Below are 17,574 nucleotides of genomic sequence, written 5' to 3'. Positions count from 1 at the left end.
TTTCTGAATTCTGACGAAGTGAAATCTGGGGCTACAAGAATCTTTTAGATTCCCCCTAGATTCTTCAAAGATTCCCTCCTCTAGGTCAATGGAATATTTTTTGCTCAAAACAGCAAACTGATTTCGCCATTGAGATCCTCGCAAAATTCCGAGAAGAATGAGTATAAAGTTCACTGCATTCTGAATCTGGGAAATTTTGGCCTCCAAGGAATCTGGAAGATTCCCTCAAGATTCTTGAAGATTATCCTCCGCTAGGAATCTACAAATATGCAGCTCAAAAGGCGACCCCAACCTCGCCATTGTGTTCCCTACGAAAATCTGAGAAAAATGACTGTATACTTGGTTATATTCTGACAAAATAATTTTTACCTCCCCAAAGAATCTTCGAGCATCAAAGAATATTCTGCCTCGAAATACGTGCAAATTATGGTTCCGCCTTAGCACTACAAATCATGGTTTTGTTGCACGGAACTATGTTCGTGACACCTCCATCCCATTGGCTTTCTCTCTCCCCGTTCTGTTCTGCCTCCGTTCTCCTTCCCTGTGCAAATGAGAACAAAAGGTTTAAGTATACTTTCAAAGGCGGAGTTACCCAAGTGGCCGTTGTGGCCTGTTGGTTAAGGCCGGATTTAACCAAGATCTTTTTCTTTAGTGATGTGATTAGAATTGCATTTAAAAGAGCATAAAGGAACACATATGCATGTTGTAAAGAAGAAGGAACATGACAAGAATCAACAACATAAAACACAAGACGTTGATAACAGAGTTCGTCTAGGATGGACTACGTCTCTGAGCTCGGTGTCAAGATGGTGTAGGTCATTGCATTAAGTGCTGGAAAGAGTGATGATGTACATGCCTGTGTTTTCTCTATCATACAAGGAATATGCCCCCATGCAGGAGTGGCTCCAAAAGATGTTTTGCTGCAGGAACTCTCATTCAAAAAAGGACTCCTATCAACATGACATAATTTCACGTATGTTAATAATGAGCATCCCGCTAACATGGCATCAAAGGGATCTCAATTCAAACATGCATGGCAACACATGAGTATCCAGTCAACATGACGACAAAGGGATCGCAATCAAAACAAGACAATAAGTACATGTCACATCATGAACAAAACAAGATCCAACATCAAACATCAAACATGGATCTATACAACACATTGCATCGTAAGCAAAGAGACAAAGAAGTACATGATCATACTGCATATACCTCACATCAAGGAGTTATCTGAAGAAGAAGATGATAAACAGCTGGATCTGGTTGCACCATCAATCTCGTGGCGTCGAATCTCATGGAAATCACTGCTCACACATTGAACGATGACCCCTGCACTCCCCTTTGAAAAGTGGCCGAAAATGGAATGATCAAATGGAAAATCTTATTACACCATCAAATTCGTGGCGTCAAATAGTGTAAAATCGACTATCAAATTTCTAAATTTTGACGAAGTGAAAATCTGGGGCTATAGGGATCTTTTAGATTCCCCTTAGATTCCTCAAATATTCCCTCCTCCAGGGCAACGGAAGATCTACTACTCAAAACAGCAAACTGATCTCGCCATTGAGATCCTTGCGAAATTCTGAGAAGAATAAGAATAAAGTTTGAATCTGGGAAATTTCGGCCTCCAAGGAATCTGGAAGATTCCCTCAAGATTCTTGAAGATTCTCCTCTGTTGGAAATCTACAAATTTGCTGCTCAAAAGGCAACTCCAACCTCGCCATTGTGTTCCCTGCAAAAATCTGAGAAAAATGACTGTAAACTTGGTTATATTCTGACAAAAGAATTTTTACCTCCCTAGAGAATCTTCTTGCATCAAAGAATATTCTGCCTCGAAATACGTGCAAATCATGGTTCCGCCTCACCACTGCAAATCATGGTTCCGTTGCACAGAACTTTGTTCGCGACACCTCCATCCTATTGGCTGTCTCTCTCCCCGTTCCATTCTGCCTCCATTCTCCTTCCCCGTGCAAATGAGAACATAAGGTTTAAGTATACTTTCATGGGCAGAGTTACCCAAGAGGCCGTTCTGGCCTGTTGATTAAGGCGGAGGCACCAAGGCAGGGAGGTCGGGGGATCAAATCCCGCCTCCGCCAAAATTACACACAACAGTTTTATTATTATTATAAAAATGGGCGTGTATAACCGTTGTGTGGGTTGCGATTATAAATGTTTACATTTTTTTTAAATGGGGTGCGGTTGCACCATTCACATGTTGTATTGAATGGGTTGTGGTTGGCGTATGCCACATGGGACCGCACGGTGGGGGCCAGCCCACGTGGGCTGGGAGGGTTCAATCGCCGCCGACTCCAAAATAAACATTTTATTTTGTTGTTGTATGTCATATGGGGAGGTTGGGTGGCGGGTCTGTCGGGGGTGGCCCGCACCCCGTTTAATATCCGTGGTTGTTGGGGGCCGGCAGGGGTCATGGCCCATCGGCACATATTTAAAAATTTTGTTTCATGTTATGGTTTGGGTGCAATGGGAGTGGTGAGGGTCATGGCCCGCCACCACTTTAAATATATATTTTTTATTTTTAATACAATTAATAGCCATTTTTTAATTTGTCTAATATAAGGGATATTAAACAAATTAAAGAGGCAACAATTTCGCCCGCTCTCGGGAGCTAGGTTCGCTCGCCGGTTGACGGTGAATTTGTAGGACCATTAAACCTGGTGTTGGTTTGGGAACAATCTGACGACTTTGAATTTTGACCCTTTCTGAGTCCTCTGGTACTTTTGCCTATGTCTGGAGCCCCCTAGATCAGTTCTAAGAAACACAAACTGTTTGGTGAAATTCCACCTAGATTGTATTTTGTTAAAATAATTAATATTTTTAATGGAGTTCCTAAGTCTAAACTTAGGGAAATTAAAATATTAATGGGTATTAATCAAAATATGGGTGAGAATGATCTAGAAGGCAGATCAAGTCGTGTTTTAATCTTAGCCATTGATTAGAGACTTAATCTCGATCGTTGAAGACTCAATAGGAAAAGTATAAAATGGAGGCTTGGGGTTCATTTGGAAACACACACGGAGAGAACAAACTGATCAAGAATTCGATGCCTAGGGCAGGCTTTGCTAAGGATTTCGAATTAAGTGATCATTCTGCAGCAGAGGGGCAGTGAGAATCAGGGAGAAGGACTTCCCGGAGAATACTAACAGAGAGGCGGAGAGAGCCAACAGAGAGGCAGACGCAGATGCTCGAACTGTCGAGAACTGTTGGAACTGCCAGAAACTGCCGAAATAGCCGGGAAAGTTGGCGCAGAGGGCAGAAGTCGGAACCATCGAGAACAACGGGAACTGCCAGGAACTACCGAAATAGTCGGGAAAGCTGACGCAGAGGGCAGAAGCCGAAACTGTCGAGAACAGTTGGAACTGTTGAGAACTACTGGAATAGCCGGGAAAGCTAACGCAAAGGGAAAAATCCGGAATCGCTGGGAATAGCCAGAAATGTCAGGAACTGCCAGGAAAGATGACGCAGAGGGCAGAAGCCAGAAATGTCAAGAATAGCAGGAATTTCTAGAACAGTCGGGAAAGTTGATGCAGAGGGCAGAAGAGGTGACACAGAAATAGCTAGGGTTAGCCAGTGTTGTGTTGGATCAGCCGAAATTCTGCTAGGTCAAGTGAGGTAAAACTCACTCAGATTTTCCGCCAGTATTTCTCTCTGTAAAGGATTGCTAGATGAGCATCCTAGATTTGTATTCAGATATTTCTCCTATATAATAATAAACCCTCAGAGTTGTTGCACTGGTTTTCCCACATTGGGTTTTTCCGGGGACTATTGTGTCCAAAAATAAGTGTGTCCTATGTATCTTGTTCTTTGCTCTGTTTTCTGTTTCATGAGATCAAATATTTAATTAGTGTAGGCTGCAAATGTAATTTGCTTCAATATTAAGAGGAATAACTTGATGAATATAATTTAAAAATCAAGTAGGTGAAGTAGATTTATATTTGCTGCAGTAGGGGTTTCTTAGACTAGGAATTTTCACATGTTTAACTTTGGATAAAGATTCATGTATATAAGAATGTGATGAAAGAAAGTTGGTTATGAAAGTTATGCTAAAGTATTTATCATGCTGGAAAAGAATAGGATTTGACTTACTATGTATAAATAAATTAGGACTTTCTCTAGAATATGTATATGATAAGTTTAACATCTGATATAATCTCTGGAAGAAAAGGTCGTAACTTGGTAATCAAGTTCGATCCTTAGGCCTTCTGATGTAAGAATGAAATTTCGAGTGGATATCGTCAATGAAGATGTTCATGATACAAGAAGGCCACCATGGTGAGGTAAGTCTATTTCATTTTGGTTTGATTATCTGGTTAACATATTAGTTTGCTACCCGGTAGAATGGTGCAAGAATACGTGATGACAGTTGAGGAAAATTCAACTGTATGGATGAAAAGTATCGAGGGAACCTCAATATCTAGCACCTGGCAACTATAAAGTCGAGATGAGTCCATGTTAGGATTGAAAGGGTACCTATATGAGAAGATAACCTGAAGGTCAAAGAAGATCATTTTCCTGAAAAAAAATATGATCAGCTGGGAGTTTGGGAAGGCTCAATGCAATCCCTTCATATCAAAGAAGAAAGTGATGAGCAAGAGAGAAGACCTACCCCCTGTTACTAAAGAAGAGAGGGATCCATGATACCTCGAATGAAAGTAGGCTCGATATAAGAGATGCGAAGGAAAGAGGGATCCATGTAGCTATGGAGAACTAGTAGCTGATATTCTGATGAAAACAAGCTATAAGTTGTTGACTTTCCCATTCTAAAATGAATTATAGAATTGCCTCTGGTTTTGAGAGGGAGAAAAAGGAGTCTCCTTGAATAAGGAGCTATTCTCAAGATTAAGGGAGAATAGGGATGTCCTCTCAGTTTGAGAGGCAGCGATATTTGATAGCACATGTACATTTTTCTCTTCAGGTAATGAAGAGAGAATGATGGAGGATTGGATAAGCATCTATGGTTTCCTTGTGGATGGACCATCCATGAAAGGAAATGGGATCGATACTCCTCGAGGATTTGAATCCAAGAGAGGTCGTAGTCTCGGGGACTGACACTCTTTGAGGATAGGATAGGAATCCATGAGAAGAGTGGTTGAAGAGGACTTAGGGATGGAGATCCAAGATAATAAAAGTCCTAAAAGGACGTACCTTGTGGACATTCGGATGGGGTATGTACCTTAGAGAGGTAGTGCGGTATCACACATAAAGCCTTCGAGCATAATGCTCTTGAATTAATTAAGAGATTGTCAAGTTAGGCCTCAGGGACAGTGTTGGTCATGGTGATGATGCTGACAGTATGGCTTATCAATCTGACTCTTCTTAAGAACTCTTCAGTTTGAGATGTGATGTTGTACTAATTGCAGAATTATGAATACCTCCCTAGTTAAGAGGGAGTGTTGAGAAATGTAACTAGTTTCGGTCTTCATAATTGTTGTACTCATTTCAATATGTATCTTGTGTAACAAACAAGAAATGAAGAAAGGAAAATAGTATTATTAAATCATGGGTTTCATCCTCATTATTGATGGTCTTCTAGGTAAAAGAATGTTCTTCATGCTTCTAGGCTTTGTTAGGTATTCGGATTTATTGTCATGAGTCAATGGAGTCAACATCATGTTTATAAGACCCTTCCAGGCAATTTGTAATTGTAAAAAGAATTATTTTTTAGTCTAGAAAGTTTAGGAATCTCCAAGAGTACAAGTCCACCCTGGGATCCTCAAATCATCCTAAAGGAGAGAATTCGACCCCTTGAGAAGGCTATAAAAGGTGGCAATTTGACCTTACTTGGACACACTCACTCACAACTTCAATCTATCAAGGAAAGAGTTTGATCAATAGCTGGGAAGCTGGGAAAAGAGGAGCGAAGATCTGGAAGAAGCTCGGAGGCCAAAATATCTTATCTTTGGGCTCTATCTCTCCCACACATGAAAAATTTTGGAGTTGCTAGGTTGCAATAGAAGGTTCGAGTTGCTAGAGGACGAAGTGCAAAATCTGTAGCTCGAAGAGGGAATTCCCTTGTCTAGACCTCGTTGACCTTAGGAGACTTATCTTTCTCTAAGTAGGTCTCAAAAGGAGGCTATATTAGTGTTTCCAAGAAGCTGCAAGGACGAAGTAGCTAGACGAAGTTGCAGGTCAAGTAGCAGTAGCTGGGAAGTCGAAGTTACAGAATTTGGCAGGTCGAAGTTGCAAGGAAGAAGCAAATTGGTACAAAATCAAGGACGGACTTGAGAAAGGGCCGACTTGGTAATAGGAGAAGGACTTGGCCTAGGGATTGGGTCTTTTTATCTCATTTGAAGCATATTCTAAGAAGAGAAGAGTTTTCGGGTTTTCCCCTATTAAATTATGCAACTAGGGAAAAATTCCACTTTGGACAGATCATTGGATGAAGATAATTATTTTATTGAATTCCTCTTTTCAAGAGGACCAAAATCAACCTAAATATCACTCAAATTAGACAAGAAAAAGTGTATATTCGAATTAAAGCCCATACATGCAAAATATCAAGGTCGGCTTCAACATCATGTAGGCCCATGAAGCCCAAACAACATGTCTTTTCACCCACATGGATTCATATAAATACAAGAGTCATATCACCTCATTTGAGCACCTCAACATCACACAACATATCTTCTCTCTTCTATTCTTATTGATTCATAAAACTCAAAAGTGGAAGACATCTCTCTCTCATGTGAAGTACAAGTGGTTGTCTATGATTGGGCCGAATTACAAGGCTGACTGCAGGACGTTGAACAACGTTGACTTGGGCTTAAATAGCATGATTTGACTGCGTTTTTCAGTGAATCCTTTCTATTTTAGCAGGTTGCAAACATTGGTGTAAAAAACAAGGCCATCTGTGCTCCTTGACCGAAGCCCTATATGTATACGCTGACCTCAGGCTCCATCTCCATGTTGACCAGGTTTGATTGTTCCAATTCAGACTGTTTTGGGCTCATCTTGTTTAGCTAAGAAGGCTGCATCAATCCCTCCAAGACCGAGCTCCTTTGATGACTATTCGATTATTGTACTGACTCTGGTTAGGGCATACTTTGACAACAGATTTCAGGCAGATGAGATTTGACTACAATTGACTCCATTTCTCTTTTGAATAGTTTCTTGGCATTTTGACACTATTTCAATATTGAATTGATATTGGATAATGTATTCTCTTTGCTAAACATTTGAAGACAATCTAATAGAAGAAGTTTTGCAAGGGTTTTCCCCCTAGTGGGGTTTTTCCTTGGTCATTGGCCAAATATTGTGTCTCTTATCTTGTGGTTTTCTTTCATTGTGCATTTATTTAAATTGTTCTATCTACTATTGCTATACTATTGTTGGATAGTTGAAGAAGTTAAATTGGATGCTATTGGATACTATTGAAGTAATAGTTGCAACATAGAACAAATTGATGAAAAATTAGCATCCCCTTGGAAGGGTTTTGCCTTGCCTGAGAGCCTATATTTGTGTCCTCTTTTGTTGTTGCAGTTTCTTGATGATCTAATTAAAGAACATAAAGAAGATAACTAAGATTCAAAACCAAGTATCAAGGTAAAGAAAATAAGTTATAATTGTTGCCACTTCACATTTTCTAACAGGCTTGAGTCGACTGACAACAAAAAAATAACAGAACAACAGTGCGGCAATAGTGTAGGAGCTCGTGGCAGTGGCAAGTCAGCTTAGGTGAGCAAATCTTCGAATCGTAACTCACATAAACTAATATTGTCATGTACCACTGCTTAGGTTGGTCATCCTATCATTTTGTATAGTCCTCCCTCTTGTTGAAGAATCTATGGCAATGATGTATAGTAGGATTCTTCTAGACTTGATAACAATTTGTGAAGCTCTTTTACAATTTATCTTGTTAGCTTAATCTTCTTCTCTTATTATTAATGCATGTGTGTTTACTTCATCAAACTGCTACCAAAAACATAAGAACAAGAACACAAGATGTTGGCTCTCTGCCAAGGAAAAACCTCTCTCTCTTAGAGAGGAAAACCCTTTCGTAAATTTCTCTTATTGAAGCTTCTTATTGATCAATGTCAAACCCTAGACCCTTGAAAAGAATATCCTCCAAGCACAAGTCAAGTCCTTCCTTCTTCCTGCACTTTGTTTCCCGACACTTTGTCCTCCTTCTTCCTTCTTCGACTGGAGATAGACCTTGTTTATGTGAGCTTTAGAAGAGATACTTATCTTTTATACTTAGTGAGATCCTTCACCTATGGATACACCTTCCTTCTCTTGACCAACCGAGTTTCTTCTTCATGTGTAGTTGTAGGCTTGATGTGACAACAAAGCAGCCATAGTTTCTCGCACGTGTGGGTGGTTTCCTTGAATATTAGGCTCCTTTGACCTTTTCTTAGGAGAGGCTCTTCTTCGCTTGAGTAGGAGGCCTTATAGGCCTAACTTTCTATCCCAAACGATAAGATATATATGACTGTGATCTTGTTGCTAATGTAACCGTAGACTATCCTCTATTTCTCGCACGTGTGACTGTTTTCACCCTAAAAACAGTGCTTTCAACTTCGGCTTAGACTTCTCCTTCTTTGTTGCACTAAAGACTCCTTAAACTCGACTTTTCTTCACCTTTTCTCGGCTATCTTTCTTCGCTGATTTCAGAGGTGTGTTGGCTTGTCATTGGAGGAGTGGACAACCTCTGTATAACCTCTATATATAGAGGATTGTCCCTCCTTTAGGCCGACTTCATTTTTCTTCTTCGTTTTTGCTCCTTTGAAGATGTCATTTCATGGAGAGGACTTGTCTTTGCTTGGAGGGATATTCTTTGACTCTTATACAAATACATACATGGTGTAACATGCCCTTAAGGGTCTTCAACATTTTATTTTGACTCTTTGACTCACCTATAGCACTTTGACATGTCCTAGACCTATTTCAATGAGCAAGATTCACATTGATAAATATAACAAAAACATTATTTCTTTTCTTGAATAAATACAAATATCAAAATTACATTTATGAAGACCGAACCTAGTTACACTTTCTTCAACACCTCTCAAGCACCAACCACTTTTGTTGAGTCTATGCTTAAGCCCTTAGGCCATACAAGAACCTGACCATCTACAAAAGCAACTTTGTAACCTCTATCCTCCAATGTTGAGATAGAGAGCAGGTTCTTCTTCAATCCTAGCACAAACAAAACATCTCTCATGTGAAGAAAAACTATGGATTCCAACAAAACGATGTTGTCCCAACTCCCTTCACTGCATACTTGGTCTTATCTCCAAGTTCCACCTACAATGTTGAATTCCTCTCTGTCAAATTGATGAGAGAATCTCGAAAAATTGTCATGTGCCTAGAAGCACCACTATCCACTAGTGACCAACCAAACATCACTGCCATATATAATAGTGCATGTAAGAGCAAAGACATAAATATTCCTTTGACTTCTTTTGTGGTGGATGTTCATCATCATGATCAACATCGATTGTTGATGCATGCTTCTTTCCCTTCCTTTTTTTCTGAGGACATTAGGAGGCATAGTGACCAAAATCATGACAAATGAAGCACCTAATATTTGACATATCCTTCTTATGATCTGAAACTGGAGTTGGTCTTCTACCTGTATTCTTCTTATCAAACGGTATTGAGAGTCACTATAACAAGCTCTGTATCATCAACGGTATCTCCAATGGCTCTAAGTTCATCTCTCAACTGAGATATTCTCATAAGACAAGAGACAACAAAATCAAATCTAGTCATCATGACACTACGGAGTTGCTGCCTCAAGGTTACTCTTGCACATTCCCACCAAACCATCATATACTTCTTTGGCAGTCTTCAACTCAACAACATGTGGAATCAAGTGGTCCTTTATAGAATCTATCAAGATTCTCTTAGTCTTGGCTTCATTCTTCTTATACTTGGCTTTCTCCTCAGCTCCCTCTGGCTCTAGAATGACTTCCTTCACATGATTCTGAAGATCATTTTCTTCCAAGACAAGGAGTATCTTGGTCTTCCAAGATCTGAAATTGGTGGCACCATCCAACCTGTCTTCTACTCTAAGACTTGGCACCATTTTGACAAGAGATCAAAAAACCAATCAAGCTGTTGAATATTGTCTCTTAGGCTGACTTCAATGGTTGATATTTCAACAAAGCTCTGATACCATGTTGAAATTCTATGAAAAGTACAATAGAATACAATTTTTTTGTCAGATAATTACTTTCTAATGATTTTTCACACAGTATCTTATGCCACTACTATCATTGAATAATTATACTAAAAAAATCTCAATAGTAAATGCAACAGAAACAGTAAAGATAATAGAAAGACAACCATGCACAACAAAGATAATTTTACCCTTGGACACTCAACCTTGGGAGAAAATCCAACAAATTTTCTTAGGAGAAATTATTCTTCAGTAAGGTTTACAAATCACTGAATCAGCAATTTGTCTAGAAATTTGTGCCAATATCCAAAGTCAAAATACCAGTCAAACCTGGTCAAAATAGTAGCAAGTCAATGCTCGTCAAACTAGCCAACATAACCAAAAGTCAACAATGGTCAAATAGTCAATTCCTATTGTCAACTTGACATGGTCAACTTCAACCCTGCAGTCAGCGCCTGTGGCCAAACTCGCACGTGTGGCCTGTGGTTGGTCAAACTACAGTCAAATCCACACGTGTGAATCCATACATCTACAATCAACCCTTGATCAAACAGTCAGGTCAAATCTCGGTCAAGTAGCTCGATCAACAGTAGTCAAACTCGGCCCTCCTTCACACATGCCGCTGTCCAAGAGAGATAAAAATGATGATGAAGAAAGATGAAGACTTACTCTTGCTTAATGGTCAAATGAGATGCCACATCAACTTATTTATACATGTCAGGGGGGGGGACAACCCAAGGGACACTTCCCTTCATTGGCTAGCCAAATTGTCTTCTTTCTAGGTCGACTTGTCTTCTTCTTGGGCCAACTTGTAGACATGTAGAAATACCTCCCGATGCTACACAAAAAATCAACAATGGTACATATGTGCAATTGTTTTAGAAATTGGTCTCTCAAAGACAAGGCTCTAATACCATATTAATTTCTTTAACCCCAACTACTAGCTAAATATTCTCTAGCAAATACCTTGCTGTAAAATTTAATTATTACAGCAAATCTATTGAATAAAAGCACTGCTAGAATTTTAAACATGTAAATAAAAGTTAATAGCGGAAGCAAAATAATGACACCAATCCCAAACACATGCACACTTAGATTTCTGCCCTTCAAATCTGCAGTTTCATTGATGTAATTTTCAGCATACAAGGGTTCCCCCCTCCTGGAAAATGGCCCTCTGAGGGGAAAAAACAAATACAGAAAAAAACAGGGAATTATTCCATTCATCAAACCCTCTACAGATCTATCCATAGATCTTGCTACTGATCTAGATCCCTTCCCTTGTTTCCCCTTGCACTCTTCCTTGGACTCAAAACACTTGGATGAATGTCCGTCTCCACCCAATGACTGAGATCTCACTATCTCACTGTGTCTTGTGCTGAAAAGATGTGTATTTTCTCTTCCCCTAGCCTTCCTTTATAAGTTTGAGTTATTCACCAAATCCACAACCTTAATGTCCAAAGTAATTGACGATTGAGATTAGATCTCAACATCACTTGAAATCAACAGTTAAGATTCATCTAATTCACTAATACAAATAATTTTTGCATTTCATTAAATTAAACTCACGTTTTCTTATAAAATGAAAATACTTGAATAATTTCTTTAACTAAAGGTCCTTAGGATGACTTGCACATGTCTAGACCCTTAAACTTGTGCAGAAGTACCTGTCCAATGCTACTATCGTAAACAGATTTGTTACGATTTGACCAAGTCTATTTCATCATTTTGAGGACAGTGTGCTCACTTGCTTGGCTCTTCTATTGGATAGAGTTTGTACATATGGCATTAGACAACCCTATAATATTGTTGTTGACTTGTCCTCTCAAGTTAGTTGGAGGATATTAGTTTTCTAAACATAGATCTTGTTGATTTTGGGTAGCATGGAATGTGCTCTAGCCATGAAATTTGGTGGAGAGGCTAAGACACATGAGATCTCCAAGACCCAGAAATCGTTTGGAGATATTCCACACGGATGAAGAGTTATTAAAATAATTAATATTTTTAATGGGTTCTTAAGTCTAAACTTAGGAAAATAAAAATATTAATTTGTTTTAATAAAATATGGGTGAGAAAGTTCTAAGTGACGAGGATCAAGCTAATTCTAATCTTAGCTGTTGATTAGGGACTTAATCTCGACCGTTGATTCGTCAACAGGAAAAGTATAAGAGGAGGCTTGAGGGTCAGTTGGTGATACACCAAGTGATCAAAGAATTTGATTTTCTAGGGCGAGGTTTGCTGAGGAAATCGAGTTAGTGATCAGAGTTGTAGCAAGGGGCAGTGCAGCAAGGGATTTTCATCCGAGGCTGAAGAATACATAGCAGAGAGGCAGCGCAGTGCCGGGAGAGACAGCGCAGGCCCTAGAAGGGCTAACACAGAGGATGCAGAGGGCTAATGCCGTCAGACGCAGAAGCCACAGAGGCTGACACTGGGCCTCAAAGGCAACGCCGGGGAGATTCTTTGGGGCAGACTGGAAGCAGATCAACAGATTCTGAGCCGGGAGAGGGTGACGCAACTCCTGGAGGAGTGACACAGTTCTAGAGCAGTGCTTGGAGTAGCTTTCGCTGTCCAGCATAGGGAACAACCAAAGTCGCTGTGGGGTTTGATCATCCGTTTGCTAATTTGCTGGAATATCTGTCTCCGGATAGAGGTACTACTGCCAAGGATATTCTCTGTTGGGTGAGCCAATTCTGGCACCCTAGTTGTATTCACAAAATCTGCTTAATAATACAAACCCTCTATTTGTTGCACCAGTTTTCCCGAATTGGGTTTTTCCGTGGACGCTTGTCCAAAATAACGGTGTCCCTTGTGTTATTGTCTCTGTTTATTTCAGTGCGCGATCTGTATCGTTGTGAAGGCTGCAATAGTGTTTACTTCGATGTTTATGCAATTAAATAACTTGTTAATGTAAAGAACAAGTAGGGGATTGTAAACCAGTAATTGCAGTAGGGGTTTTTGATGTGTAAGATTCAGAAATTTTCACAAATCTGGGGTTAGTCATTAATCTATTGCTATTTTATTGATAGAGTTGTTGAGCTATAGATTTATAAATAAGAAGATTTTCCATATTGTAATTGTTCTTGGAAGAGCTATCCAGCTATTGGAATAAAAAATTGCTCTTATCTTTCTAGAGAACGAAAGCATAGTTTGATTTTTTTAGGTAAAGAATACTCTCAAATCAACTTGGAGGTACTATGATTCTTGAAGACCCCTTCCCTGAATTACCCCATATATATATATATATATATATATATATATAGGTATGAAAAATGTATTCAGTAGCACCTGACTATCAGGAGAAGGAATTTGCTATGATGGGTAACAAAAAGTTGTGAATACAGGCCCAAAATTCAGCAGATTTTCTAATCAAGATATTCAGCAGATTGTCCTCAAAACGGTCTGGAAAAGACAAGACAGATCTGGTCCAAATCTCTGTTTTCCCTGTAGCTTCTCTTTTTTTCTAATTAGGCCACATCCATATACATGCATCCATCAGGAGTTTCTTCTCATCAAGCTTGAATGTTAGGAGGGTTGGGCTTCTCTGTTTTTGTGTCTGCCCCTAAAGATCATACAAACAGGCCCTTCATCTCGATCACTCCCTGAAGCATGCCATCCACTACTGCATTGGCCCTTACACAGTTCCTGATGGCTCCAACAAGAAATCCACCTCTCGGTCTCCTCATTGATCCTTGACTAGCAGGCCAAATCATCCTAGACATCTTTCTAGAGCTTTCCTAATGTACTAGCACCTATAATATCCTATCTTTTTTGGCTTTTCTTTAGCTACACACTTTGAGGCTAGTTTCTAGTTGTTCCTCAGATCATAGACAACATTATTTCTCTTCTTTTGGCATGCTTTATACTAATTTCAAAGGCAAGCTTTTAATTCATATAAATTCATACTATTAATCAAATTCTCTTCACAAAATTATTCTTGATGATAGATCACAATAGTCTGATCTGAAACATTGATTGAAAAATGAATGCGAAAATTCTAGAAATCCCCCCTAACAAAAAATTCTGTGTAACCTACTTGCGCCCCTATTTGTTCCAACAAAGGCTATAGCTCGTCTCCAGTAATGCTTTATTTGGTTTCCAATGGGCGTCCCCCTGAACGGTAAGTGAACTGTCTCCCCTGCACTAACAAATCAATCCTCGTGTTTTTGGAAACGAGAAGCGTTTGTAAGGTGCGTCTAGTCACCGGCTATTTGGTTCTCTAGTATCGTGTTCGGAGCCTACGGTCCATAATGCTATCTGTAGCCCTATAGCTACCTCCTCCGGCTTCAATTTTCAAGTCAGTGCCTTTGAAAGCACAGTTTGAAGCTAGAGTCAGCTCAAACTGCAGAACAAAACCAAGAACAGCTCCTTCGAAAATCAGTCAACTCAAGTCAACTCCTTGCAATCACCTCTTCTTGAGGGGTTAGTTAAATGGAAATCAAGAAGCTCATTTTAATTAAACAATTCAAAATTTACCAATTTGTTATGATGACGACACTTGAAGCTGGCTAGTTTAACATGTATATATTAATAAAAAGAAAAATATAGAGGTTCCATATCATATATTTTACGTGTATGTTCTCAAATGGATTAAATTCTATAAGTGTGTTTTTTCCCATCCGTTTTTTTCCCGTTCGAGCATGGATACCAGGCCTCAAAGCATAAAACGCCATTTTTATGGGGACATAGATACAAGCCCTCAAAGAAGGTGAAGCTAAAATATAGACCACTTAATTAAGAAGATTTCCTTTCCGTTACAGGGCTCTACTGTTATAACGCTTTTGTGTAACCAGTGCAAGTTACTCTCCATTAACTTGTAATTTGATAGTTAAAAGGTTCTTCAACAAGTCATACAAATTTTGATGATAGTATGCTTCGTTAGAGAAAGAGTAAGCCGACAAAAATGTTTTTGGAGTGAAACCACACTTAATACAAACTTCTAGCACTGGAAAATCCCACAGCTAACACAGGCGACCTTGTCTTTTTGAAAATGCTTCCACGTGATAATGCGGCAACCGTGCTTCAGCTCACTTGCAACAACTCGACAACCTATGTGGCGATGACAACCCCGCTATTCCAGGAAACAGTTAAACATACCACGGTTTTAAAGGGAATTAGACTTCGGTTGAGGAATGGTAGCAACCCCAGTTGTCCAACCAGTCACATCCTCATAATACGCACCGGACTTAATCACTAGCTTTGAAACTAGTCAAACACTGTTTCACGTTTCTTCTTTCATTTACATAATTAAATTCCAAGACCAGCTATAATAAGCTCTAATCACAAACTCATCAGGGCTAACAATACAACTTTTTTTTACAACTAACTGGAATAGATATTTTCAGTTAATTGCGAAAAGCCCTATTTTCCATGTTTATAGGAAAATTAACTAAAGCAGGCAATTGCTATGCAAACAGCAATAATTTTCCAATCTAGTTTCACTAGGATTGAATTTAATTCTTCATATGGATCAGCAACAATCAGTTATTTTCTATTGTGTGCAAAACACCATATGGTTGCTCACTGAATTTACGCACATAGCGACGATAATTTCCAGGTAAGTGATAGGAAATTAAGCATATAGTGCCTCTATTTCACTTTATTTACTGTCATTTGTCGAGAAATTAAATTTGGAGTTATCTGCCGGAAAAGTACAGTGGTTACAATAGAAATATTTTTCTGATAAATACCGGGAAAATGTTGTTTTCTAATCGTCTGGATCAGAAAAATTCTCCCATATAACTTTTCAGAAATTACTGGACAGGAAAAAGAAGAACACCGTCGCGGTTTCGTACTTAACGGAGAGATAAATGTTCCTTAAAAGGGGATTTCGGACAACATTGACTTTCATGTGAAAATGAAGTTATTTCAAGTGCTTATCATCGAAAGCCAAAGCAACAGAGGAAAAGGAAGAATAAAGTCGCGCTTACGATATGTTCCTTAAAAGGGGATTTCGGACAACAGTGACTCTAATTTGAAAATAAAAGTTATTGCAAGTGCTTATCATAAAAAAGAACCCTGATCCGAACTAAAATATGCAAATAAATCAAATAAATTTTTAAAAATTAAATAAATATACCTCAGATCAATCTTGAACGGTTTGCGGCCTTCGCGTTTTCGTCTTGCTGGCAGACTTGCAAAACAATCTGTACGTGAAAGGTCGTCCTCCAAGTCCAATAATTTCATAACCTCTTCCGTCGGCTGTTTTTCACGTTTGTAAGATGGCTCGGCCTCATTTCCTGCTGCCTGCTTCGACTAAATTTGAAAAGAATTTGATCATAAAATGACCGCAACTTCATATTTATCTATTAATTAAAGACGATTCAAGAGAAACGATTAGTGTAACAATTTCATCAAAAACTATAAAGCTGGACATGGATTCGTCTTATTTAGTAAGGTAAGCTTGAATTTACTCGCTCTTAGAAATTTACAGAGCACTGCTTGTAAAATGATGTATTGCTAGGGCTTCAAACTTAGATGATAATAATAATGATAGTATGATAGTTTCAAAGCATAATTTGAGGAGAATGTGTAATTTAAATTGCTAGAATTTACAGTGTAGCCTATATAAGTTTTAAGATTCATAAATTTAAATCATTAAAATCTATTTAGTGCAACCTGAGCGCTTATAATGCGATGAATGGCATCAAAGTTGACGGAATTTTTTATGTCCGGATCCAGCATGCCTTCTAGAGAAACTTATAGTCGTGATCTTTAAGATTTTATGATCCTGCATTTGGCATGGCCATCACTATATCCCTATTTTGCGGGGCGCTCTCCGCATTTGACTGAGATTCGTTGCACGATTTTGAATCGAGGCGAACTTGAAAGTGAAAATGGGATGCCGTGAAGGGAAGAGGTATGTACTGGTTTTCTGTTTCAGTAAAGGATTAAAGCTACATAGTAGATAAGGCACTGCTTTTTCCTTTTCATGTATTGCACATGAAGACTTCCTCTTGCGATGCACTTGGCTACTTTTGGCTTTCAGCCATTTTTGCTTCTCACTATTCCCAATCTGGCTGAACAGCCAGGTTATTTCTACCGTCTCAGACTATATTCATGTATTTATATGATTATTGGTTTTTAACACTATCAAGCTTTTTCCTTACTGAAAAAAAAAAAGCCACATAATAGATGGTATTTTATTTAAGGTAGTGTTTATTATAATTATAAAGTGATTTTTTACATTATAAAAAGCTACATAATAGATGGTATTTTATTTAAGGTAGTGTTTATTATAATTATAAAGTGATTTTTTACATTATAAAAAGCTACATAATAGATGGTATTTTATTTAAGGTAGTGTTTATTATAATTATAAAGTGATTTTTTACATTATAAAAAGCTACATAATAGATGGTATTTTATTTAAGGTAGTGTTTATTATAATTATAAAGTGATTTTTTACATTATTATTTAAGTTGAATTTTTTCATTGAG

The 17,574-nt window shown here is 38.6% G+C and overlaps 1 protein-coding gene across 1 annotated transcript in view; it reads right to left on the bottom strand.

Annotated features, from left to right (window-relative positions):
- Positions 1 to 17,100, bottom strand: part of LOC149265009 (uncharacterized) — a 73,713-nt gene extending 56,613 nt beyond the window's left edge. The window contains exons 1-2 of the mRNA XM_089401503.1: positions 16,754 to 17,100; positions 16,215 to 16,390 (exon numbers count right to left, since the gene is read on the bottom strand). Of these exons, the coding sequence (XP_089257629.1) occupies positions 16,215 to 16,390; positions 16,754 to 16,819 (242 nt within the window). The 5' untranslated portion in view covers positions 16,820 to 17,100. The remainder of the gene's footprint in view (positions 1 to 16,214; positions 16,391 to 16,753) is intronic.
- Between the last annotated feature and the right edge of the window lie 474 nt (positions 17,101 to 17,574).

This window comes from Pinus tabuliformis, chromosome 6 (assembly GCF_031772625.1).
Source record: "Pinus tabuliformis cultivar Carrire ecotype Pingquan chromosome 6, CPIR1, whole genome shotgun sequence".
NCBI lineage: Eukaryota > Viridiplantae > Streptophyta > Pinopsida > Pinales > Pinaceae > Pinus > Pinus tabuliformis.
This window is presented reverse-complemented; position numbering and strand designations above follow the sequence as displayed.